We start from the raw sequence: 27,944 nt of genomic DNA on the forward strand, positions 1-27,944 counted from the left end.
AAAAATACAGTGACTGGGAAGCGAAAGAATTGAACAAGGCACTGTGTCTCCCATGACAGAATGCAGTGCACCTACTACACCGAACAAACTCTGTCCATCTACAAGTATGAGGAGAAGATGCCGGCCAGACAGGGCAGCAGGCTCAGCACGATTCTTCAGAACAGCAGAACTGGAGAAAATGATTCCATGCACAACAGTACGCAAGAAACAAGAAGTAACTAAAAACCTGAATTCATACTTTCAGTGAGACACAAGAGTCTGTTGCATTGATAAAATGAGAGAATTAATCATGAAAAAGGAGCATCCTGCACCAAGGAATCATTGGAGATGAAAATTATAACTGCTGAACTTAAGAACACTGGGAGGCAGGGAACTGCACACCGGCGGCTGGAGGAGAATGAGCAGGACCCGGAGCGCTGGTTTGATAAATGCACCAGGAACCTGAGAGCACAAGCCACAGAGGAGGAGCCTGCGAGACAAGAGGAGGAGCCCAGAGAAAGGCCGCTGTGTGCAGCCTGCTTTCCCTGCACGGGAAAGAGGGGAGAGAGACATGATGAGGCACACAGATAAAGTCCACCATGTGGAGATGGCTTCCCCTGGGTGGGAAAGAGGAGAGCAGAGACACAATGAGGTCCGCAGAGAAATTCTGAGGGTAGAAGGCAGGTGGGAGTCGAGCAGCAGGTCGTGGAGGGAACACTTAGATCCCCTTCCCACCCAGCCTCCCAGACCCCTGGGGCTGCTTAGGGGAACCAGAGATCTGGGAACCTGGATGCTCCTCTTAAAGCTTGCACGATTCTCTTCTGTTCAGCCCACTGGCACCCCTGGCTTAGAAACACCTGAGTCTTTCCTGGTTTCTAAGCTGCGAGTTGCCCCTCCCCAAATGCTCCTGTCTCCCGCCTTCCTCACCCTTAGTGTGAGATTCTTGTTTCTCTGCTGAACTAAGCCAATTATTGTCTATATTTATTGAGATGGACAGATGTCATATCAATAATTTTTACATTCTGAGTAAAAATTAAAATCAGATTATGAAACTGGGAATATGATTCCATTGGTGTAAAACACCCTGAATTTATGTATATACAATCATCCTCAGGAGATGACCATAATCTGGGGATTCGTTCTAGGACCCTCCTTGGATACCAAAATCCACAGTTTAAGTCCCTGATACAAAATGATGTAGTATTTGGGCCAGGCATGGTGGGTCACACCTGTAATCCCACCACTTTGGGAGGCCAAAGTGGGCAGATCACCCAAGGTCAGGAGTTTGAGACCAGCCTAACCAACGTGGGAAAACTCCGTCTCTACTAAAAATACAAGAATTAGCTGGTCCTGGTGGTGTGTGCCTGTAATCCCAGCCACTCAGGAGGCTGAGGCAGGAGAATTGCTTGAACCCAGGAGGCAGAGAATGTAGTGAGCTCAGATGGCACCACTGCACTCCAGCCTGGGCGACAGAGCGAGACTCCATCCCCCCCACCAAAACTGATGTAGTATTTGCATATAACCTATGAATATCCTTCCATGCACTTTAAATTATCTCTAGATTATTTATAATACCTAATACAACATAGCTATGTTTATAGTTGTTGTATTGGTTTTTATTTATATTATTTTTATTATGTTATTTTTATTGTTTTTTAAAACATATGTTCTATTCCATGGTTGGATAAATCTGTGGATGCAGACCCTGTGGATAAGGAGGGCAGACTGGACACTGAAATGTCAGAAGAGGACACCTATTAAACTGATCTAAAGTTCTGAGTGATTGGATGAATGGTGAGTTTGTTTTCATATTTGTGTTTTATCCATTTCTTTTTGTATTGAGTGTGTTTTATTTTTGTGTAGTTTTACAAAAATATAAAACTATATTCACTTTGGAAAAAAAGAAATTCTATATATAGAATATAAAGTCACACATTAGGAGGGTGGGGAAGGAGTTTTCATTGAGGGAAATAAAGTGTAGTGAGCATAGCAAGAGGAAAGGGGGAAGGGTCCCCCAGGGTCAGATGCAATATCTATCAGAGGCTGATTTGGTGTCCAATGGAGTGGGGTGCTCTTTCTGACAACTATATTTGAAGTAGTTATTAGTGGGAATTGGGATAAGTTGAGTGGGGTGGGCAGACTGCCTTTAAAAGTCTTTCAAATGATATTTGGTTTCACTTGAAACTTAGAAAATAATTTAAAATGTGAAAACACTGAGGTTAACCAAGAACCTCTCTCTAGGTACAGTTAATTGTGTATGGCCTAAGGCAAGTTCGCTCATACTGCTGACAAATCCAGTTGTGTACATGAGTGTTCCTGGCATAGTGCAGCCCTAATTCACTGCCATTCCCTCATGACCTGAAGCCTAATGCACAGGCAGAGCTTGGATTTTGTGTGCTGGACTCCTTGATAGTGGTTTTTTGTGGGGGTTTTTTTCTTTCCATTCTTAAGATTGGGCCATTTTTAAAATCCATTGTAAATTTCATTTATTCTTGCTTCTGCCATCTCCAATCTGCTATTGAGACTGTTTAGCAAGTTTGTTATTTCAATTATTGTACTTGTTCAGCTCTGGAATTTCCATTTTTTAATAATGTAATTTCTCTGTTGAGATTCCCTATCTACTCATTCATTAAGACAACTTTTCCTTTAATTCTTTTAGTGCCCTTTGGTTGAACATATCTACAACAGGCGCTTTGAAGCCTTTGACTACTAAATTCAACATGGAGGTCTCTTTAGAGTCAGTTTTGGTTGACTGACATTTTCCATCCTCTCCCAGCCCCTGGCATTATCACATTCCCGGTTTCCTTGCATTACTTACTGGCTTGATATATCAAAGGACAGGGCCTAAATCTAGCAGATAATAGTCACTGCAGCCTTTCTGAGTCCTCACTCTCCTGGTGATCATTGGCTTATTGTTCTGGTAAGAAGTTAGCTGACCTGGACTCAAACTACAAACTCTGCTCTCTTGTGATATGTAGCAACTGATAAAACCCTAAATTTTTCAGCTTCTGCAGTTGCTTTGTTTCAGGCTGGCTTCCTGGAGTCTCCCTTATATTTGCATAAGCTGGTGGTCAGCCAAGTATTGGGAAAGAGTTTATATTCAGATTTGGGGGTTCATCCTGTCTGTGGTTCTCCCATTTCTGGGGAAACTTGCCCTCCTAATTTCTAGCTAGTGTGCCAGTTTTAGGCTCTGTTCTCTTACATCTTTAGCCAGCAGGGTCTCAGCTTCCTATCACCCAATGTGCACATGGATTCAGGAAATATACTCAGTTAATAAGTGAATAAATGGATCTGCATTTTTATTTCTTTTCTAGTCATACTGGATGAAATTGGGAATCAGCATGCTTTGGCTCTTGTAATATAATACAATACCTACAATATTGCCTGCTTCCACATTTAAAAATTACAGGAAATGTGCTTTCAGACTACAAAATAATTCTAAAATAAATGATTTATTTTATTAAGAAGACTAAATAATTCCTACCATTATACATATGTCCTTTAGATTTTTTTAACTTAAAATTTTTCTCCATTCTTAAATATTTTTCTCCATTCCACTGTACTCACTGGAAATATAACTAAATGAAGTATTATTGTCACCACATGTAATGCTGGAGTCTCAGAGGTAGGATAGTTCTAGTACTGTCTTTGATCCCAACCCCAACACATCACCCTAAGTAGGTTTTTGGTTCTACTTTCCATTGGTAGAAAAATGATGGCTGAAAATAGACATCATAATAATCTCTTTGCTAATAAAAGGCCCCTATTATTCCTCTTCATAATAAATTTATGAAAAGAAAATCAATGAGTTTCCATTAAACCACTTCTTTCTTAGGCCTAATTAAGTGTGTGTCTCAATTTATGTGTTAAACCTTGAAGATATTGTAGTATAACTTTTAACTATTAGTGTTTAAACAATATACTCATATACCTTCCCTTTAGAACAGTGTTAATTAGAGTTGTGCACAGTGTCCAACTCACACTTTTCCCAGTATTCTCATTTCCAGAGACCACGGTCAGCCTTGAATACTGGAGAGAGGAATCAGCTTCTGTTGTACGTTACTCCATGGTATGAGTCATAACTCCTATTTGAAGTTCAAGTTTCAGAATGCATGCTTCCAAAAATGTGTCTGCTGATATGCTTTTAAAAAGTGTTACATCAATGTACAGATAAAAGACCTTCAGGTACTGTCTTTATAAGATACTACTAACGTAACAATCCACCATAGAATAAGAACAGCTCCTACATGTGGTATTAGGAAGGAATGCCTTTTTTGTTTTTTTGCCTTGGAAATGAGATTATCCCTGCTTTGATTAAAACCTTCAGTAGCTCCCCACTTTTACAGAATAAAGTTTGGGCTTTTTAAATTTATTTCAAGGCCTTTCTCATTGTATCCTGGCAGTTTTTTCAAATCCTATCACCTTCTCGGCTGCACTGGTATGTTCACCAATATTTGAATTATGTTTACCTTTCTGAGCTTCCAGCTGTTCTCTGTCAGAACCTTCACAGATATCTGGCTCAGTTTGCTCTAGAAGCTGAACACCTCAATTGTGACCACGTATCTTGAATTTTCTGGAAAAGTCCCAATGCCATTGTATCTTTAATCTCTAAAATGAACTTGGCACTTCTCAGTCTATGTGTCCCTGTTTTTTCGGTTCAGAAACGATGTTTACTACAACGTTATCATTCTATGTCATCAGATTTAAAAGCTGATAAAAAGCAAATAATTTTTAAAAGACTATTGCACATAACTTAATTTTTTGAAAATTTAAATAACATAGTGACTCTATAGAAATTAGAAGAAAACAACAGAAATCATTATCATCACTTGCATTTCCACTCTGATACGCATATTTTTCTAGACTTTTGTCTATGTATTTATGCATATGTATATGTTTTATAAAGACAAAGTTATGTTCTATTAGTATTTTAGATGAGTTACATGTGATTTGTGAGTCTGCGAATCTTTCATATCATCATAAAAGGTTGCATTTAGTATATTGTGTATATGATCATAATTCTCAAACCAATCCTTTATTTTGGAAAAGAGATTACATGCCTTTATTTTTCATTATTGTTACAGAAACACATTGAAAACCTGTTTTCAAAAAAGGGACACTAAACCTAGAAGAATTTGGAACTATAGTCAAGCAATAGCAAGCAAAATATGCATTGGGTACAAAAATTAAATTATAATTTCAGTTTATTATTCCAGTTGTTTATAAACCTCACATTTCAACTTATTCTAAAACAAGTTTTTAAAATATTATGTAACATAATTTGGAAGTTTATGTAGATTACAGATTCTTTTGTGAAATGCCTACACAGATCTTCTAAAATAAATACACTTGAGTATATTCTATAAATATCCATTATTTTCTCCACAAAGTTTTTAGCCTCAATATGTCAAAAATATGATACAGGATCTGTCTAGATAAGCCTCAGTTTAATTATAGTGATTACAACTTCTTCATGTAATTGAGTTTGTATCTCTTATATGACAATAATCCTCTGAAATAATTAGGAGTTTTAAGGACTTTAGAAGGGTGTGATAAAGACATAAAAATGACTCAATATTTTTGAAAGAAGCCTGTCCAGACTCAATGATGGGAGAAATAAAATCTGGTGACATACTCAGTATATATATTTCAGATGTATTGATCTTCATATGACTTGTGAGCACAGGTAAGAAATGAAACACAAATCAAAAAAACATGGCAAGAACAGAGCACCAGTCATAGCTCCTTGCTTTCTGATGACTCTAACTGCAATAATTCATGGTGGCTGGTTTGTATTTGGAATTACACAACAATTAGCCAAAAATGGGCCAAGTGTTTAATAATGGTAAGTACTAAAAAGCAAAACTAAACACACAGGATAATAATAAAGCAGAGTTTCACTGGTTTTTATGGTTCTTTGGTTTGGAAAAAGAAAGGTACTAAATTAACCCATCAGGAAGAAAGAGACTTTGGGACTTTACTGTTGCAAAAAGTAGTTCTATCACATTTAGTTGGCATTTTGAAAAGAGTGTCGGAGGATATTCTTTGGCTACTAGAAATTTTCCTCAAATACAGAGAAAGTGACATTGGGCAGCTTTGTGCATTCTAAGACCCCATGTAAGGAGAAGGAGCAGTACTACAGCCATCACAATGCAGAGAAGGTGCCAAGGGAGAGTAAAACAGATAGAGGAAAAGCATTAAAAAGTACATTTTTAAAAAACCTCAGAATGAGTTTCACTATCCCTTTCGAGGAAAGGAAAAATATGGACAACTCTCCCTCCTTGCCTTGATGTGAGGGCATGATGCTGAGTTCTGGGTAATTGTTGGGGCTGCTTCCAGGACTTCTAGACTTCAATCTCTTTTGGCAATCTGCCTCCGTAAGATGTCAATGACTGCCTGATCTACAGACGGTCCCCAACTTAGGATGGTTCAACTTGGCGATGTTCGACTTAATGATGGTGTGAAAGTGATATGCACTTAATAGAAATGTACTTTGTTTTTCAATTTTGATCTTTTTCCAGGCTAGCCATATATGCTGGGCAGTGGCAGTGAGTCACAACTGCCAGTCAGTGATACGATCACGAGGGTAAACAACTGATACTATATCCAATAAATTACATGAGCTATTTAACCCTTTATTACAAAATAGGCTTTGCGTTAGATGAGTTTGCCCTACTGCAGGCTAGTGTAAGCACTCTGAGCAATTTAAAGTAGGCTGGGCTAAGCTATGATGTCTGGTAGATTAGGTATATTAAATGCATTTTTCAACTTAAATGATATTTTCAATTTAACAATGGGTGTATCTGGATGTGATCCCATCCTAAGTCGAGGAGCCTCTATATATTACTGTCCACCAGACATTCCATGAAAAGAAATTCTAGGGTAGAGGATGAAAGCCATCATATCTGATTAGATTTTAATTTCTGTCTTTCAACATTACGGTAGCCCTTTTTCTCCACTTGGAAACCACAGTTGCCAAAGATTTTCAAAATCTCATCAGAACATGAAGTAACACATGTACCTTTTAAAGTTAGCCAAAGCCTACATTTTCTAATAAGAACACCCTCTTATGACATAGACAGCCGACCTGATGAAACAACAGCACCCGTGCCATATGAAAATCCACCTTTCCAGAATATGAAAACTAGCCTACAGAATTTAAATATTTAGTATTTTCTCAGTTTAATGTGTATCTTTTTGAAACTTCTAAAAATCATTGACTTTTATATAAATACCAGACAGCTATATTCTAATTCTACTACCATGTTTTTGAGCTCAACATATTATTGTATAATCTTCACAGCCTCAGTTTTGTTCACACATCAAATTAGGGAACACAAATCAAACAGAACAGTCTTGAAGGCTGGGACTTTCTTGTTCTGATATTTTCTGATGCTGTGAATGTTGAAGGATTATTAAATACAAACACCAGGTTACTCATATCACTGAGAGGATTGCCATTAGATTAGGAGACAAACATACAATGAAAAGGTTTACAGGAGGAACATAACACTAAATAAACCAATTTTAAAAAGCAAAAGCTACTGTTAGAATGTGTGAACAAATTTCCACAGGTTAAAAACAGTGAGCTGATTCAAACAAACAAAAATCTTTGAGCCAAACCTACGTTTTCTTAGCAGCTTCTGCAGAGGGCCCCTCTTCCTCTTGTGTCTTGCATCCGCTTTTACTTTGTGTTTTGTTCTTTTGGTGGATTGTGTTTGAGAGCAAGAGTAAGTGAGACTTGACCACAGAATTATTTTCATAACATTTCCAATTGATTGGAATCAGGAAAAGAGACTTGAGAAACCTCTTAATCTTAGGAGAGTTTTGGCCAGGTTTTCTGGGCAAAGAGCTTCAAGGAAGTCCACTCCAGCCTTAAGACAATAGGATTATTGACAGAAGTCAACCTGGAGATGGAAGCTTTGCAAACATTTCCCTGTTTTTCTTTCTTTCTTTCTTTCTTTCTTTCTTTCTTTCTTTCTTTCTTTCTTTCTTTCTTTCTTTCTTTCTTTCTTTCTTTCTTTTTTTTTTGAGATAGAGTCTCACTCTGTTAGCTGGAGTGTCTTGGCATGATCTCAGTCCACTGCAACCTCCACCTTCTGGGTTCAAGCAATTCTCCTGCCTCAACCTCCTGAGTAGCTGGGACAATAGGTGCCCACCACCACACCCAGCTAATTTTTGTATTTTTAGTAGAGCTGGGGTTTCACTATATTTGCTAGGCTGGTCTTAAACTCCTGACCTCAAGTGATCTGCCCACCTCGGCCTCCCAGAGTGCTGGAATTACAGGTGTGAGCCACCACGCCCGGCCACAGTTCCCTGTTTCAACTGGAGAGTTTATAATTATTTGATTGGCCAAGCCTGCAGACCGAACTTTGTTATCAAGCTCTGAAGAGCTCTGCCTGTAGAAAGATCTTGTTTCTAGTCTCCCTGCCCCCACACCAACAGCATCTTCCCCAAATTCTTTAGGATACCCAAAGCTGTCCTTGCCAGGTGTTGGATGTGATGGAGTGAGAGAACTGGCCTATCCCACGACTGAGATGCATGTTGATTCTGCCAGATCCAGGGCAAAATTAACTTCTCACCCAGGACTGCCATTCTAATTTGTCATGGGACCTGAGGTCACATTAATAATAGTTGTGCAAAGTCCCAAATTGATAATATTTGCTTCTTAATACATTTTACAAATAATTGTTTTCATTTGGCTACTTGGAGTTATTAAAACAAAAAATATATATACAGGGACTTCATGATGACCCAGCTTTAAGGCCTCACAGAGCTAAAAGGAGGTGCCTCTCTGGGATGGCTCCCTGAATATACTTTAACAGAGCAAGTAGCATAGAGTGATGCAGCAACCTTCAACAATTGAGCAATTTTTATTTTACATATTGAGGTGTTCGGGTGAATAAATATACAGGTAGATGCCTAATCACAAGTACCATGGCATGCTTCAACTCTAAAATCTACTAGCTAAAATTCACTTTCTAAAAAATTTTAGTTTAGTTTAAGTTCTGGGATACATGTGCAGGTTTGTTACATAGGTATACATGTGCCAAGGTGGTTAGCTGCACCTGTCAACCCATCATCTAGTTTTAAGCCCCGCATGCATTAGCTCTTTGTCCTGGTGTTCTCCCTCCCCTTGCCCCTCTCTGCACCATCCTGTCCCCCTACAACCAGGCCCTGGTATGTGTTGTTCCCCGCCTGTGTCCATGTGTTCTCATTGTTCAACTCCCACTTATGAGTGACAACATGTGGTGCTTGGTTTTCTGTTCCTGTGTTAGTTTGCTGAGGATGATGGCCATTAGCTTCATCCATGTCACTGCAAAGGACACGATCTCATTCCTTTTTATGGTTGCATAGTATTCCATGGCGTATATGTACCACATTTTCTTTATCACTGATGGGCATTTGGGTTGGTTCCATGTCTTTGCTATTATAAAATTCACTTTTTTTGAGACTTCACATTACCTCTCTGTGGGCCAGGCTTTAGATTAGTTGCTCTACATCTCATTAAGTCCTCCCAACAATACTGTGAGGTAGACATGATTATTATCCTCATTGTGCAGGTGAGAAACCCAAGGCTTAGAGGGTTTAAAAACCTAGTCAGAGGTTCCAAGCTAGTCAGCTGGTGGAAGCCTAAACTCAGACCCCTGACTCCTGGGTCCATACCTCTCAACCCCAGAGAACAGCCATGAACAAAGAAATGCTATTTTTTTCAAACTGCTGAAATATGCATTCTTTATTTAAGCAGGCTCAAGAGATCATTCTTAAAACACTTGTACTTAGGTAAACATACAGTGCAGGAAATATGCAAGACTTTCCCTTGAGAATTAAAAAAAACTTGTCACTGTTCTTTCAATAAATAAGACTTTAATTATTCCTTTCTTAAGTGAGCTACTTTCATCATATATTTGCCAACTGAATATTGTCCCACACTTGCTTAAGTACTTTCTCAAACTGGTATACGGCAAAAAAAATGTTGGTATCTTACCAGTCTGATTTTTCTTTCCCACTAAACACCACTCTGGCAGTTTATATTGCTTAGAACCCATTGCTTGGGGATGGAGGGCAGGAGTGTGGGAAATGTGTAAGCTTTTGATTACAAGAGTTATGCATCTTGGTCTTAAAATTATGTTTGCTTTGCAAAGAAGAGAAGGTTCTGGAATAGAGTGTCTCCTTGGCAGTTTATATGTCTTTATCTTGGCTCAGACTTAGGCCAGACAACAAGCAAGCTGCCCACTGCTAAGATTGCAACTATTCTGTGAAAGCCTATGGGGCATTTCAGAAAGGCAGGGGTCCTGGTTGTGTGCACGGAGGTGAGATCTGGCTTTTCATGAGCCTGATTCCTTCCATTTCTTTCAGGAAATAGAGGAGCAAGGGCATCAAATTTCCAGATCTGGCTTGCTAAATTTCTGGAAAGACATGCTGCCACCAAGGTTTTGGGTGAGCATGTGATTGTTCCTGCCTTCCCAAGTTCACTTTCCCCCTTAGGAAGGAAGTGGTTGTCAGCCTTCTATGCGAGTCAGACAGCACAGTCTGTGTGCGCTCTTGCTCTGTCTCTGTGGAGTGCACCCAGGCAGCAGAGATGCCCCAGCCTCTGGCACTGAACTTGGCTTACAAGTTGAAGGTGGAAATAAGACACACATTCATTTCTTTTAAAAACATCATGCTAAGTCCAGAGGCTGGGACTCTTCCCAGGAGAGGCCTGAATGCCCTGCCCTCCCACTGCCAAGTCTTTCTTTTCTTTTTCTTGTGGCCTTTCTTGATCCTGGTCTGCTCTAACTGGAAAGCCAGGTCCCCAGAGATGGGCCCTGTGGTACTGAGGGGGTGGGAGTCATGGGAAATGTCCCCCATCACCAAAGCCAGGGGCCTCTCCACACACACTGGGTAATTTTGAAGGAGCAGGGATGATGTCTGACTCACAAGACTTTATTCAAGATTCTGTATTTTCCACAACCTGAGTGAGGCATGAGCATACAAAGCACAGTGAAAAGACAGTTCATTCATTCATTTATTCATTCATTCATTCAAAAGACTTTCACATGGGGCAAGATGGCTGAATAAGAACAGCTCTGGTCTGCAGCTCCCAGAGAGATCAATGCAGAAGGTGGGTGATTTCTGCATTTCCAACTGAGGTACCAGCTCATCTCACTGGGACTAGTTAGACAGTGGGTGCAGCCCATAGAGGGCGAGCTGAAGCAGGGTGGGGCATTGCCTCACCCAGGAAGTGCAAGGGGTTGAGGAACTCCCTCCCCTAGCCAAGAGAAGCCTTGAGAAACTGTCTCATAAGGAACCATGCATTCTGGCCCGGATATTATGCTTTTCCCATGGTCTTCACAACGTGCAGACCGGGAGATTCCCTCGGGTGCCTATACCACCAGGGCCCTGGGTTTCAAGCACAAAACTGGGTGGCCATTTGGGCAGACACTGAGCTAACTGCAGGAGTTTTCTTCATACCCCAGTGGTGCTTCACATGCCAACAAAACAGAACCGTTCACTCCCCTGGAAAGGGGGCTGAAGCCAGGGACCCAAGTGTTCTAGCTCAGTGAATCCCACCCCCACGGAGTCCAGCAAGCTAAGATCCACTGGCTTGAGAATCTTGCTGCCAGCACAGCAGTCTGAAGTCGAACTGGGACACTCGAGCTTGGTGGGGCAGGGGCGTCCATCATTACTGAGGCTTGAGTAGGCGATTTTCCCCCTCACAGTGTAAACAAAGCCTCTGGGAAGTTTGAACTTTACAGAGCCCACTAAAGCTTAGTAAAGCCACTGTAGCCAGACTACCTCTCTAGATTCCTCCTCTCTGGGCAGGGCATCTCTGAAAGAAAGGCAGCAGCCCCAGTCAGGGGCTTACAGATAAAACTCCCATCTCCCTGGGACAGAGCACCTGGGGGAAGGGGCAGCTGTGAGCACAGCTTCAGCAGACTTAAACATTCCTGCCTGCCGGCTCTGAAGACAGAAGCAGATCTCCCAGCACCGTGCTCAAGCTCTGCTAAGGGACAGACTGCCTCCTCAAGTGATTCCCTAACCCTCATTCCTCCTGACTGGGAGACATCTCCCAGCAAGGGTTGACAGACACCTCATACAAAAGAGCTCTGGCTCACATCTCGTGGGTGCCCCTCTGGGACGAAGCTTCCAGAAGAAGAAACAGGCAGAAATCTTTGCTGCTCTGCAGCCTCCACTGGTGATACCCAGGCAAACAAGGTCTGAAGTGGACCTCCAGCAAACTCCAGCAGACTTGCAGCAGACGGGCCTGAGTGTTAGAAGGAAACTAACAAACATAAAGGAATAGCATCAACATCAACAAAAGGACATCTACACAGAAACCCCATCAGAAAGTCACCAGTATCAAAGACCAAAGGTAGATAAATCCACAACGATGAGGAAAAACCAGTGCAAAAAGGCTGAAAATTCCAAAAACCAGGACACCTCTTCTCTGCCAAGGGATCACAAGTCCTTGCCAGCAAGGGAATAAAACTAGATGGAGAATTAGAATTACTTTGATGAACTGACAGAAGTAGGCTTCAGAAGGTGAGTAATAACAAACTCCTCTGAGCTAAATGAGCAATGTTCTAACCCAATGCAAGGAAGCTAAGAATCTTGAAAGAAGGTGAGAGGAATTGCTAACTAGAATAACCAGTTTAGAGAAGAACATAAATGACCTGATGGTGCTGAAAAACACAGCACAAGAACTTCATGAAGCATATACAAGTATCAATAGCCAAATCAATCAAGCAGAAGAAAGGATATCAGAGATTGAATATCAACTTAATGAAATAAATCATGAAGACAAGATCAGAGAAAAAAGTATGAAAAGGAACAAACAAAGCCTCCAAGAAATATGGGACTATGTGAAAAGACCAAACCTACGCTTGACTGGTGTACCTGAAAGTGATGGGGAGAATGGATCCAAGTTGGAAAACATTCTTGAGGATATTATCCAGGAGAATTTCCCCAACCCAGCACAACAGGCCAACATTCAAATTCAGTAAATTCAGAACACCACAAAGAAACTCCTTGAGAAGAACAACCCCAAGACACATAATCATCAGATTCACCAAGGTTGAAATGAAGGAAAAAATATAAAGGGCAGCTAGAGGGAAATGTCAGGTTACCCACACAGGGAAGTCCATCAGACCAGCAGTGGATCTCTCTGCAGAAACCCTACAATCCAGAAGAGAGTGGGGGCCAATATTCGACATTCTTAATGACAACAATTTTCATCCCAGAGTTTCATGTCCAGTCAAACTAAGCTTCATAAGTGAAGGAGAAATAAAATCCTTCACAGACAAGCAAATGCTGAGAGATTTTTTTCACCACCAGGCCTGCCTTACAAAAGCTCCTGAAGGAAGCACTAAATATGGAAACGAAAAACTGGTACCAGTTACTGCAAAAATATATCCAATTGTAAAGATCATTGGCACTATGAAGAAACTGCATCAACTAATGGGCAAAATAACCAGCTAGCATCATAATGACAGGATCAAATTCACACATAACAATATTAACCTTAAATGTAAATGGGCTAAATGCCTCAATTAAAAGACACAGACTGGCAAATTAGATAAAGAGTCAAGACCCTTTGGTGAGCTGTATTCAGGAGACCCATCTCATGCGCAAAGACAAACATAGGCCCAAAATAAAGGGATGGAGGAATATTTACCAACAAAATGGAAAGCAAAAAAAAAAAAAAAAAAAAAAAAAAAGCTGGGGTTGCAATCCTACTCTCTGCTATAACAGACTTCAAATCAACAAAGATCAAAAAAGACAAAGAAGGGCATTACATAATGGTTAAGGAAAAATGCAACAAAAAGAGCTAACTATCCTAAATATATGTGCACCTAGTACAAGAGTACCCAGATTCATAAAGCAAGTCTTAGAGACCTACAGAGACTTAGACTCCCACATAATAATAGTGGGAGACTTTACACTGTCACCTCACTTGTAAACAAATTTAAACAAATTTATAAGAAAAAAAAAAAACCCATCAAAAAGTGGACAAAGGATATGAACAGACACTTCTCAAAAGAAGACATTTATCCGGCCAACAAACATATGAAAAAAAAGTTCATCATCACTGGTAGTTAGAGAAATGCAAATCAAAACCACAATGAGATACCATATCAAGTCAGTTAGAATGGCAAAAATTAAAAAGTCAGAAAACAACAGATGCTGGAGAGGATGTGCAGAACTAGGAACACATTCACACAGTTGGTGGGATTGTCTTCCACCATTGTGGAAGACAGTGTGGCCATTCCTCAATGATCTAAAACCAGAAATACTACTTGACCCAGCAATCCCACTACTGGGTATATACCCAAAGGATTATAAATCACTCTACTATAAAGATACATGTGCACATATGTTTATTATGGCACTATTCACAATGGCAAAGACTTGGGAACCAACCCAAATGCCCATCAATGATAGACTGGATAAAGAAAATGTGGCACATATACACCATGGAATACTATGCAGCCATGAAAAAGGATGAGTTCATGTCCTTTGCAGGGACATGAATGAAGCTGGAAACCATCATTCTCAGCAAACTAACACAGGAACAGAAAACCAAACCCTCATGTTCTCACTCATAAGTGAGAGTTGAACAATGAGAACACACGGACATAGGGAGGGGAACATCACATACCAGGATCTGTCAGGGGGTAGGGTACTAGGGGAGGGATAGCATTAGGAGAAATACCTAATGTAGGTGACGGATTGATGAGTGCAGCAAACCACCATGGCACCTGTATACCTATGTAACAGACCTGCACGTTCTGCACATGTATCCCAGAATTTAAAGTATAATAATTAAAAAATAAAAAGACTTTCACAGCCTGCTCCTGGGTGGGAGGCATGTTGTTGTGCACTGAGGGCTACAGAGACTGGGGTTAGGTTTGCTAGAAGCTTCCAGGTGAGCCCCAGTGATGTGATACATGAAATAGAATACAAAAGATGATCTGTGTAAACCCACAAGAGAAACACAGAATACGATAAAAGCACAGAAGAGGGAGACAAGATAAGCTGGGAGGTCTGTGTCAGGAAAGGCTTCTAGGCAGCATTTGAGCCAGGTCTTGAAGAATTGATTGCATTTGGACACAAGAAATGAGGCAGAAGCGAAGATTACAAGTCAGCAAAGAAATGAGAGGAAGTTTAGGATAGGATTACAATATCAGAAAATCTGACTTAAAGACTTAATGATAAGGGGCAGCTTAATAGCTCTGCACAGTTTACAAAGCATTTTACTATCTATTATTTTATCTGATTCATGCAAAATATGAACTTAAGTCTCAAGACTCTTATCATATTTTATATGTAGGAAACCTGGACTGAAGGAGCAAACGTGAAAATAGTTTAAGCATTGCAAAATCCTACATGAAGTGAGATGCTACTATTTATTACTAATGATTACAAAGTATTAGAGTAGACAGTATAGTATAACTAAATTCAATGTACATATTGTTTTATTAATGCTGCATCCCCTAGCCCAGCTTGAATAACAATAACATAAGAGCATTAACAATGCCTGGTTCTAACAATGGATTTCATGACTCTCTGTGATTACTTTTTAGAAAGATGGAGATACAATGAAGAGACATTCACGTGGATACTCACATATGCAGGGAAAGTGCCCACACATGTTTGGACTGGAGACAAACTACAAGACTGGATGTCCCTGAAGAGGGAGACTGGGACTTCTGGCCTATCCAAAGATGGCATGACTCCCCCACACGTTCTCTTTCAGAACTTTGCTCCACCTTCATCAGGAAATGGCATCTAATTCCCTTTCCCTTAAATCCAGGAAGGGCTTGTGACTCTCCTGGAACTGACAGAATACAGCAGAAATGAGGCAGTGTGATTTACGAGGCTAGGTCCTGAAAGGCAATGCAGCTTCTGCCTTGTGAACTATTATGGAACACACCCATGGGGCTCTGAACCACTTAGTGAGAAGTCTGCGGCTGCCATGCCACGAGGAAGCCCAAGCTACACAGAGGCATCATTTGCAGTTGTTGCAGCTAACTGACGGCCCAACTGACAGCAGTACTGACTGCCAGATCAGCGAATGAAGACACGCTGATGGCTCCTGCCCTGGCCATCGGGTCATCCCAACCTCTAAGCCTTCCTATCTGAAGCTGCACTTTGTGTAGCAGAAACAAACACTCCCTATTGTGCCTGTTCAGGATTCATAACTCTCACAATCTGTGAGTAAAAAAAAATGGTTGTTTTAAATCACTAAGTTTTAGGATAATTTGTCACACAACAATAGTAAGTAGTATTTCAACTTGATCTATAATGGCTTATTTCTCCACCAAAAAATCTAAAGAAAATATGACAAAATGCTAACATTTTTTCATTTGGAGAGGTGGGTACATATGTTGTATGTGTTAGACTTTTCTTTGAAAGCTTTCTTACTTTTAATTGGAAAAGTTTATGTGATCTAACATGAAATACAAATTGTTGAAACGTCCAGTAAATTTACAAGTGCTAATGTTAAAAAATAATTCTAAAAGACCCACAAATAAAGATATTTACATTTACTTTGTATATTTAAGGATTAAAAAAATGGAGATGAAAATACAGAACTATGAAGTGGGCAATAAAGATCACAAGCAGGCATCACTGGAATTGCTGTAGTAATGGTTTATACAGTAGCAAATTCTGGTATTGTTCCCCATGACTTATAAATGAGTTAAACATTTTCATAATAGTCTGGAAAATGTTAGCATGCTACGGCAGCATTATTTGCATGATATCCATTTTGGAATAACCATGGATTTTGGCGTGATAAAAACAGGCATCCAGGAATAATTTGTCAATACACTATGTCAGGCTTTGAAGTTTAGGTTGTTTACAGATGGAGCATTACTGAAAAAATAAAGAACAATGGCAAAATGCAATCATTGATATGAAAATCCCCTGAAAGTATCTACTGTTCAAGTAGGCACTTGGAAATTGTGGCATTGGAGATAATGAAATACATGATAGTTGACCTAAGATTACTTCAACATTTCACTAAATAGAATGCTTTCTACAGACCAGCTCCAGATTTCAGATTCGTGACTCCTGGAAGTATGGGTGAATCAGAAGCCCGAAGCACGGTCAGTTGTGTCCATCTGTGAAATGTGTTTGGCTTCATCAGAGCTTGGACAGAATATGCAAGCAGTGAAAGAAGAGATGTACCGGGAAGCACAAAATGAGCAGAACGGTGAAATATGAACCAGTGACTATGGCAGCTACCTGCGCTGGCCACAGGGGTCCCTACAGAGTTGGAATCCTATTCCTGCCTTTCGCACAGCTGACGCTCTGGTGTGATACACAAGACCAAGTGTGAGGAGGTGAGTGAACGGCAACCTCAAGGTCATCGGAGACCCTGGGAAGCGCAGATTCTGTGGTGTGGCGGGGATGATGGAGACCACACTAGGTTGAGGAATGAGTGGAAGGTGAGAATGTAGAGATGATGAAAGTGTCTATGACAGAGAATTACAGGTGCTCAGCTGTAGAGGAACACAGGGATAAGGGACACTGCTCTAAACAGCGGATGAACTTAAGCAGGTTTAAGTGTGGACGAACAAAGAACACCAGTGAAGGAGAGACTGAAGACAGGCATCAAAGGTGTGGTGGGCAGGTGGAAATCACCTGAGAAGCCAGGAGGGGCGGGGACCAGAGCACAGGTGAAAAATAAGCTTTCAACAGGGGGTGGTGTTATAGCTCTTCTACTGTGGGGTTAGAAGGAAGCTATGGGAGCAGAGATAGAGAAGTTGATTGTCCTGGTGCAGGACATTGAAGAAATGTATTATTCCAAGTTTTCTATTTTCTCAGGGAAGTGAAGAGTGAGTGGTTTGCTAAGAGTAGGGGAAGAGAGTATGAGTGGGGAGGGGCAGGTGGGAAGTTGGCAGAGAATAGAGTCTGGAGAGCCAGAGTAGACATCAGGACACTCAACACGACTGTCAGGCAACACCAGACACCAGGAACTAGAGAGGATAGAGCAGCATGTGCTGGGAGTGGTGTCTCCAGCAGTGCTCTCAGCCCAGGCAGGACAGTAGGTAGGGCAGCGGGGCCACTGGAAGATATGGGCTGAAGAACTGGACCAGCGACTAGGCTGGATGGAGGAGGAAAAGGAGGAAGACTCAACAGAGAGGGTGCAGGGACATTATGGGTGAAGGTAGCTGAGTGGCCTGAGGCTGGCACCGACTACAGAGGTACAGGGGAGGGACCTGGGCCTCTTGTTCATGGCAGTGTCCCAGCACCTATAGCAGTGCCCCATCATCCACGATGTGTCTGGATGCCCTGACCACTCTATACTACCTCTCAAATGAACAAATTAGTGCATTTCAGGCATGGCCCAAGGCAGGGCTTCCGGGATGACAGGAACACCACTTGGAGACAGCAGCGGAAGACACTGAACAGCAGCATGGACTGTCAGGGCAGAGGAAGGTTCGGTTACATTCAAAATATGCACATGGAGGTGCTATCAATTCCTGATGGGAGTATGTGCTGTTTTTATAGGACTCGCAAGTTGCAATAGAGGTATGCAAGTTGCAGTAGAGGGGAAAATGCTTCAGTGAAAGAAGCCATGTGATATGGTTTGGCTGTGTCCACCCAAATCTCATTTTGAATTCTAGTTCCCATAATCCCCATGTGTTATGGGGGAAACCTGGTGGAAAATAATTGAATCATGGGGGCAGTTACCCCCATGCTGCTATTCTCATAATAGTGAATGAGTTCTCATGAGATCTGATGGTTTTATAAGGAGCTTTTCCCCCTTTTGCTCAGCACTTTTTGCTGCCGTCATGTGAAGAAGGACGTGTTTGCTTCCCCTTCCACCATGGCTGTAAGTTTCCTGAGGCCTCCCCAGCCATGCAGAACCGTGAGTCAATTAAACCTGTTTCCTTTATATATTACCCAGTATTGGTTATATCTTTATTAGCAGCATAAGAATCAACTAATATAGTAAATTGGTACTCCAGAGAATGGGGTGCTGCTATAAGGATACCCAAAAATGTGGAAGCAACTTTGGAACTAGGTAACAAGCAGAGATTGAAACAGTTTGGAGGGCTCAAAAGACAGGAAAATGTGGAAAAGTTTGCAACTTCCTAGAGACTTGGAGGGCTCAGAAGACAGGAAGATGTGGGAAAGTTTGGAAGTTCCTAGAGACTTATTGAACTACTTTGACCAAAATGCTGATAGTGGACAATGAAATCCAGACTGAGGTGGTCTCAGTTACAAGCCTTGGCAGCTTTCACATGGTGTTGGTCCTGTGGGTTGGCAGAGGACAAGACAAGAATTGAGGTTCAGGAACCTCCACCTAGATTTCAAAGGATGTATGAAAACACACGGATGTCCAGGCAGATGTGTACTGGGGGGCACAGCCCTCATGGAGAACCTTTGCTAGGGCAGTGCAGAAGGGAAATGTGGGGTCAGAGCCCTCACACAGAGTCCCTACTAGGGTACTTCCTAGTGGAGCTGTGATAAGAGGGCCACTGTCCTCCAGAACCCAGAATGGATAGATCCACTGACAGCTTGCACTGTGTGCCTAGAAAAGCCACACCCTCTACACCAGCCATGAAGGTAGCTGGGAGGGGACTGTACCCTGCACAGCCACAAGAGCAGAGCTGTCCAAGGCTGTGGGGGCCCATCTCTTGCCTCAGTGTGACCTGGATGTGGCTTGTAGCACCTTTATTTTGGTCAATTTTTCCCATTTGGCATGGTTGTATTTACCCAATGCCTGTATCCCCATTGTATCTAGGAAGTAACTAAATTATTTTCGGTTTTACAGGCTCATAGGTTGAAGGGACTTGCCTTGTCTCAGATGAGACTTTGGACTTGGACTTTTTAGTTAATGCTGGAATAAGTTAAGAATTTGGGGGACTGTTGGGAGGGCATGATTGTGTTTTGAGATGGGAGGACATAAGATTTGGGAGGGGACAGGGTGAAATGATATGGTTTGGCTGTGTTTCTACCCAAATCCCATCTTGAATTGTAGTTCTCATAATCCCCATGTGTCGTGGGGGGACCTGGTGGGAGGTAATTGAGTCATGGAGGTGGTTACCCCATGCTGCTGTTCTCATGATAGTAAATGAGCTCTCATGGAATCTCATGGTTTTCTTTTCCCCCTTTTGTTCAGCACTTCTCCTTGCTGCCACCATGTGAAGAAGGAAGTGTTTGCCTCCCCTTCCACCATGATTGTAAGTTTTCTGAGGCCTCCCCAACTGTTCTGAACTGTGAGTCAATTAAACCTCTTTCCTTTATAAATTACCCAGTCTCAGGTATGTCTTTATTAGCAGCATGAGAAAGACTAATACACCATGTCAGTGAGTATTAGCTGAATTTTAAAGAAGTGAACTTCTGATGACTTTCTTTGAAAAAAGCTACATTTTTCATTCAAGTGTAAGGTTAGCCATCATCATCACAATGAAAAAAATCACTAGCTAATACAAGCCTCCTTCTAGACAGTGATCCTCAAAGTGTGGTCCTAAGACCTGGGACAACAACATCTGGGAACTGCAAGTGTTAGAAATGCAAATTTTCAGGCCCTACCCCAGACCCACTCGATCAGAAACTCCAGTGAGGCCCAGCAGTCTGGTTCCACAAGCCCCCTAGGTGATTCTGAGATCTAAAATCTAAGAGCCCTCAAGTCAGGTGGATTGGGACAGGACATTGGTTTAGGGTGAGGCAGACCTTGCAGGGAAACCATTTTTCATGATGTCTTAACTTGGGCGAGTCACAAAACTGCTCCCAGCCTCAATTCCATCCTTCAAAATAGGGGAAAATAATGACTTACCTCATGAGGCTATTTCTGATGCTGAAGACAGTTTAACATTTAAAACACCTGGAATGTATCTAGCTATTATGTCTTGTGACTAGAAATTTTCAGTAATCAAAATAACCCCAAAGAATACATTATCTCTCACACAGATTTAAAAACCTTAATGGCTCATGAATCAAGTGTATTTTGCTACATAGTAAAAAAATCATTGATTTTACTATGTAAATACACTTACTATGTAAGTGTATTTTTTTACGTAATAAAAAAGTCATTATATTGATATAAAACAATATAAACTTGATAAGGTAAAAGATAATGTGTACACTTTAACAGAGCATAGCTATTAAAAGCTATAAATCAGATTACAACCTAAATGAAGCCATTGCCTTTTCAATTATTCATATGGAGGAAGGTAATTGTAGGTTTCGTATACCATTTCAGCCTAATTTATCATCTGATCCTGCTCTGAGCAATGGAGTCTTTTTGTTACAACAGTTTCCTAACTGGGGAATTCCCTCTGGTGCCAGAGGCTTGATTCTTCTCTAAACAGACCCCTCTTTTCAGAGAGTCTTTTCCTTCACGTGGACAACTAGGTAACAATTTTGCTTCAGAGATGATCAACAGGTACTTTTACTAACTATAGGTCTTGACAACCTCCCTCTATTGTGCCTTATGGAAAAAACGATTTAGTGCCTGTTCCTTTACTGAAAACCCAATCCAATTTGTATACTTTAATTTCTGCATCTTTGACTTGTTCCTCAGAAATCCCATCAAGTTGAACAGCATGACTGTAGTTATTGTCAACACTGCACCCATCCACTCATCTGTGTCAAATGTGGTGCCACCACGAAGGCTGCTTCACACCTCCTGGTTCTGCATTTGGCAAAATAATATCTGAATTAGTTAAGAAGGAAGTGTAAGCAGCAGTAACTAAAAGCTCTCGCCTTTAGGGCTCCTATGCAGCCAGTCTTTACCTTCCAACAACTCATCTACCACATGGAGTGCACAAATACGGTTGAAATCATACAGTCTGCACAAATGTATAACCCAGCCTTCTTCTTCCTTAATATACCATCAACATTTCTGTATTATTTTATAAGCATGGTTTCCTCATCCCTGCAGTAACTATTTCAAATGACTACACCACATTTATTTAGCCATATTCCCTCTCTATTACACATGCAAATAATTCACAGCTTTTCATCATCATACATTTTATGAATCATTTTTCTACTTGTGGGTCACTTAGGGTGACCAATTGTCCCCGTTTATCTAGGACTCTCCTGGTTTTAACACTGAAAGTTCGTGTCCCAGGAAACCCCTTCACTCCCGGCAAGTGGGGACAGCTGGTCAGCCTGGGAAAGCCCCAGATGCAAGCAGAAGAAAGTGGGGCCGGCATGCTGAACAGAGTCATCAAGGAAAACCCCCCACAGACAAAGGCGGGTTTGAAGGCAGCCACTGTGCTGGGGTCAGGGACATGTCTAAGTAAGGTTTATGGAGCTGCCCCTTCAGGCGGACAAAAGATGGTGGCAGCGGATGCAAGACATGCAGGCGCTTGGAAACAGAGAAGCACATTCTGCAGAGTGTGGCCTGGGAGGATCAGGGACAGGGTCTGTGCTCTGTCCACTGTGGGGAGTGGGCAAGGATGGTGGTGGCTTGCTGGGACTCACCCCAGGCCACAGGAAAACCCCAACCCGGCCCCATCCAGCATTCAGAGCCAGCTGCAGGTGAATCTGAGCTGGGCACCCATCTGCCACGGGTGACAACCGGAGCCTGAGGCTTCACCCAGGAGGGCCCTGCTCTTGTGAGCAGGCTGCCTGCACCTGGGAGAAGCTCTAGCCCCCAAAGAGGGGCACGGGGCCGGAGTCAGAGCTTCCTGCCTCACAGGTGTGCCGGTCACGTGGGACACACGAGGCCTTCGCGATGGGATCTTCCTAGACAAGGGGTCACGACAGAAGCCGGACTAGGCCCAGCAGGGGCGGGCTGCAACCTCTGCTCCGCTTCCAGGCCACTTCCCTCACCTGAAACTCCCACCTGCTCTTCCCGTCTTGGCTCATCCCAGCTCCTGCTGGACACATCGCCCCCTTCCAGCCTCTTCTCGGACCTTCCACCGGGTTTAGGCCAAGACCCTCTCTTCCTGCTCCTCGGCTACACTGTGCGCACTGGGGCACGATGCCCCATGTCTGCCTGATATAGCTGCCTGCGCCCCCGGAAGCCCAGCCTAGCCTCGGTTCTCGGCGGGCTCCGGGGCTGCCTGCGCTCAGTTAGAGACATCTCCGTCTCCGTCAGCCCAAAGGAGACCCTGGCAGGAGTGAAGGATCCGTGGGTGCCTGGATGGGACGTTCTCGGGCTCCCTGGCCCCGGCCCAGCCCTGTCGGAGCTCTGAGCGCCCCGCTGCCGGCACCACCTCGAGCTCGGACCTCCTGCTCCTCTGCTCCTGGGCGCAGGATTCCACGCTGGGGCCGCCTGGGTCCCCTCCGGGCGCCGGAGCCTAATGCCAGAAGGCTCATGCCTGGGACAGAGTTTTCCTCCTCTCCCCCACTGCACTGTCTGGCCTGCCCCCATCCACTGGGGAGGGCTCGGCCTCTCTGGACTTCCCGCGGTGCCCCTCAGTCCCCTCTCTGTGGCGGCTCCACAGAGAGTCTAATGCATGAAACAGCTTCCACGCCCTCGCTTCAGCCTCTGCTTCCCTGGAAACTCACATGGAGACACTACCATGCTAAAGAACCAAAAAGACAAACGGAAAGGGTGACCTAGAAAGGAAAGCGGTAAGAGGCAGAGCGTTTGGTTTCAGGCAGGCCTGAGCCTACCCAGAAAACCGCCAGAGCAGACCGGGCGCGGTGGCTCACGCCTGTAATCCCAGCACTTTGGGAGGCCAAGGCGGGCGGATCACGAGGTCAGGAGATCGAGACCATCCTGGCTAACACGGTGAAACCCCGTCTCTACTAAAACTACAAAGAAAAAAAAAAATTAGCCAGGCGTGGTGGCGGGCACCTGTAGTCCCAGCTACTCGGGAGGCTGAGGCAGGAGAATGGCGTGAACCGGGAGGCGGAGCTTGCAGTGAGCCGACATCCTGCCATTGCACTCCAGCCTGGGCGACAGAGCGAGACTCCGTCTCAAAAAAAAAAAAAAAAAAAAAAAAAAAAAAAAAAAAAAAAAAAAAAAAAAAGAAAAGAAAAGAAAAGAAAAAGCCGCCAGAGCACAGTCCTGCAGAGGGTTTTGGACACGTCTGCTACCTTCTCTTCCTAACCAGGAAGCTGATGTGCTCCTTGAAGACAGAAGCAATCCCTGAAATTCTGAACCTGAGAACACATAAAAGCATCCTACAAACTGTGGATTATCCAAAAGAAAAGCTGGGGAATGCAACTACTAAATTTGGTGATTGAATTATCGGATTAATACCAGGTTTTTCAGATGGAAACTGAGACGCATCTTCCATGTGACATGTTCTAGGGTCGCAGCATCCCTGGGTGACCCCTGAAATCTGTGCATTGTTCATCCCCGTTTTGCAGCCAGGTGACACCCACAGGTAAACAGCTCCTGGGAAGGCTTGAGTCAACTGTCCTAAGGGGATCAAAGTATCTGCAGTATTAGCACACTTAGGATGTATTTAGCTTGCGAAGCACAAGTGTATGCCACAGGTCACTTTAAATGATGTTTCATTGTATTCTCAAGTTACCAGACAGAAGCTGACCTAGTATTAGAAAGGGAAAACTCCCCAGACACACGCATTTCTTCATGTGCTTAGTGGTCTTTTCGAGAAGTTTCTTCTCATGAAAACTATCTCTATCCTTTGTTGATTCCTCTGCAAGACTTGCTATCTTTTACTTGTTGATTTACAGAACTTCTTTTCCTATTCTAGAGATGTCAGTTAATTACTTGTTGGTTCAGACATTGCAATTTCTTTTCCAACTCTCCTATCCTGCAGCTCCAGATTCTGGACAAGTTATCTAATCTCACTGTATCTTCCTTCCTCCTCTAAAAAATATCTAAGAAAATGGCACATGCCTCATCAAGTGGGTAGGATTGAGTTGAACACATGTCAAGTGTCTATAGCAGTGTTGAGCACACAGTGAACATTATTGAAGCGTTTGATACATTGTATAACTCCCATAATGACCCTGATTAGAGTAGTATGGCTCTACTCAGTATCATTGTCATCATCCAATTAATTCTGCTAATGGTATCTGTCATGAGACAGAAATCTGATGTAATCTAGATAATCCATTTTTGGCTTATATTTTTCTTTAAAAGTCTTTCCCTGACCTTGTCATGTTTCTCTATATGTTCCTTCATTAATATTACCGTTTACTTTGACATTTAAGTCTTCAACCCCCTTCGAGTCCACTTTTGTACGTGGGGATAGGTGGATTGATTATTCTCCATTTCTGATGAGTCATTACTTTTCTCAACACCAGTTAGCCAACAATCCATCCTCTCCCCATGGAGTTATGGGGCCATCCTTACTGTATATGATGTTCCCCTGGGTGAAGTCAGTTTCCGAGTGCTCTGATCTGTCCATTGGTCCACTTGTCTGTTCTTGTTCCAATACCATGCTGTTCTGATTACTTTGGCTTAAAATTTCACTTTAATTTCTGGTAGAGGAAGCCCTCCTCTTACTCCCTACCCCTTCTTTTAAAATGATTTACCTGCTTCTGGGCCTTTATTCTTCCATATAAATGTTAGAATAACTCCCTTTGCCTCTTCTTTCCTTTAACTGATGACAAATAGGAACATGGATCCCAGCTCCATGATCACCCTATATTTTGTCACCAAGTCAATAATAGGTTAAGGTAAAAAGACTACATTTTGGGGGGGGGAGTTAATAAATACAAATCTTATATCACCATTAACTTAAATGCTTTTGCAAAGGGAAATACAGAATGGACCTTCCTGAGACTGGTTTAGGAAAGGTGGCCTTGAAATGGACTTTTTTGGATGATGTTTTCTGGGTCAGGAGAGTACTTCAATTTGACTAGTGCTGGACTCTGGAGCTTTTCTAGTAGTTGTTATTTGTTTATGTTCTTAAGGGAAAGAGGTTTAATAAAAAGAGACTGAGAGAATAAAAAGGGAGATCAATATAGAGTAATTCAAATAATTTGTAGCTTGTATGTATCTTTTTTTTTAAGATGGAGTCTTGCTCTTGTTGCTCAGGCTGGAGTGCAATGGTGTGGTTTCGGCTCACTGCAACCTCCACCTCCTCGGTTCAAGTGATTCTCCTGCCTCAGCCTCCTGAGTAGCTGGGATTACAGGAGCCTGCCACCATGGCTAACTAATTTTTGTATTTTTAGTAGAGACAGGGTTTCACCATGTTGTCCAGGCTGGTCTCAAACTCCTGACCTCAGGTGATCCACCCACATCGGCCTCCCAAAGTGCTGGGATTATGGGCATGAGCCACTGCGCCTAGCCGCTTGTATGTATCTTTTATACTTTGACAGGTTGTATGGTTTAAAAAAAGAAAAATCATTTAAGTGAACTGTCTATGAAAATTTAGTAAGGAAAAATAATTGTATAGTATGCTATCAAATAAGAATTGAAAACTATTATAAAAAGAATACTATGATTATAAATACTTGAAAAGTATAGGAAATAACATTTTTACTATTCTTCTAATAGTTGTAATAAGATAATGAGTTAAAGGTCATGCTGTACCAATGTGAAATCCGAAAAAGGAGTCATAATTAATCTTTCTTAGACTCTGTTTACAAATGTTATTACAGTTCTTTACCGAAAATCTTCACATATAAAAAAAATCACTGTTCAAACATAGACTACCTGTTGAAATGTAGAGTATATAGAATATAGGTCAACAGCTTCCATTGTGACTGCTTCTTGAACAAGGTTGGATTTCAACCCTATCACCGATTTTCTGTTGCTTTTATCTCCTGGTTTTGTGATGTATCAAATCCATAAGGCTAGATTCAATTACAGCTTTCTATTGCTTCATAGCATAGCCTGTTTGATGTAGACCATTAATGAAACTGCAGGGTCTCCTTTTGGCCAAAAAATCCAGATGCTAAGTTGTCTTTTTCTGATATATCCCTTTTTGCTGAACACCATAAGCTCTCTTTCCCTAATTTTAAATTTAGTATGATTGATTATTAAATGTACTATGTTTTCTGGTAATTAAGGAAGAAAACAAGTTTCTAAGCAGGAAATGAGTATTGATAACTGTAAGCATAAATGGAGTATATTATAACATGGCGTTTTGTTCCCATTGGATATTAAACTACTTTCGTGAATTAAGTTTTAGTGTCTATTCAATGTTATGAGAATTGGAATGCTCAATATATAAAGCACTTTAGTCCAAATTTACCTCAACCCTAACCTGAAGCTCAGCATTCATAATTACTGCCCCACCATAACTGCTGTGTCTTCATTTCATAGATTTGGATTTGGCTTGGGGGAGTATTTTCTCTGAGGTCAGATTCTCGTAGCAACACAAGCACACTGTGATCTGATGTTTTCATTGCCTATAGGACCATTGCAACTGCCCACCAACAACCTAAGGCAAATTTGTCTTATTGACCCAACTAGAATACAGGCATGAGCCAGATGGGTGCCTTTCTAACCACCATAAGGCACCTTTGGGGCACCTTTTGTTGTCCATATTTATTGAAGGATTTCCAGGCTCATGAGAAAACATGGGATGGAGTTCAAGTCCCGCAGTCCCACAGCTGAGTCTTCAGCCCCCACTGAGCTCTGATCTAGTCCTGTCCTGGGATTTCCTGGTTTTAGGAAAGTCCAGGGCTCTGTCCCAGCGTTCCTCTGCTCAGACTGCAATTGGAAAGAAGTGTGGGGTTCTGAGCCAGTCTACGTCCAGCAACCCCAGACCAGACCAGGCAAGGGGAGGACTTGGGCACTACAGATAGTGACAAAGAGCAAGAAGGAGGGGACTGGCATGTGCCCAGAACCTTCCACATGCTCAGCGGTTCCTGCATGTTTCTCATTAGTCCCCAGAGCCACCTGGATGGGGGAATTGTTCACTCTATATCACCACTGAATCCATGGGGGCTTGAGAAATCTTGCCAAATCAGGTAGCTCTGACTTCTACCCTGGGCCTTTCCCTAGTTTTCATTACTAAGCTCCAGTTTATACCAGCTCCTGAGAGTGGACCCCGGCCACGTCCTTAGTGTTGGAATCTTGGTGCCCTGCCTAAAGCCTACTTCCCTCAGCCCTAGGGGCTTGCCATCTGCCCAAATTT

General features: G+C 42.3%; 1 protein-coding gene across 2 annotated transcripts in view; it reads right to left on the bottom strand.

Moving 5' to 3' along the window:
• The window catches only part of SLC22A3 (solute carrier family 22 member 3), a 101,049-nt gene that overhangs the window by 62,859 nt on the left and 10,246 nt on the right, over positions 1–27,944 (bottom strand). Inside the window, exon 1 of one of the 2 annotated variants that reach the window (XM_077999223.1) lies at positions 15,589–15,728. The exons of the other annotated variant lie outside the window; for it this stretch is intronic. Within the exon in view, the coding sequence (XP_077855349.1) occupies positions 15,589–15,693 (105 nt within the window). The 5' untranslated portion in view covers positions 15,694–15,728. Of the gene's footprint in view, positions 1–15,588; positions 15,729–27,944 lie in introns of those variants that run through there. 2 annotated transcript variants of the gene reach the window in all.

The sequence above is a fragment of the Macaca mulatta genome, chromosome 4 (assembly GCF_049350105.2).
Source record: "Macaca mulatta isolate MMU2019108-1 chromosome 4, T2T-MMU8v2.0, whole genome shotgun sequence".
In the NCBI taxonomy this organism is placed as follows: Eukaryota; Metazoa; Chordata; class Mammalia; order Primates; family Cercopithecidae; genus Macaca; species Macaca mulatta.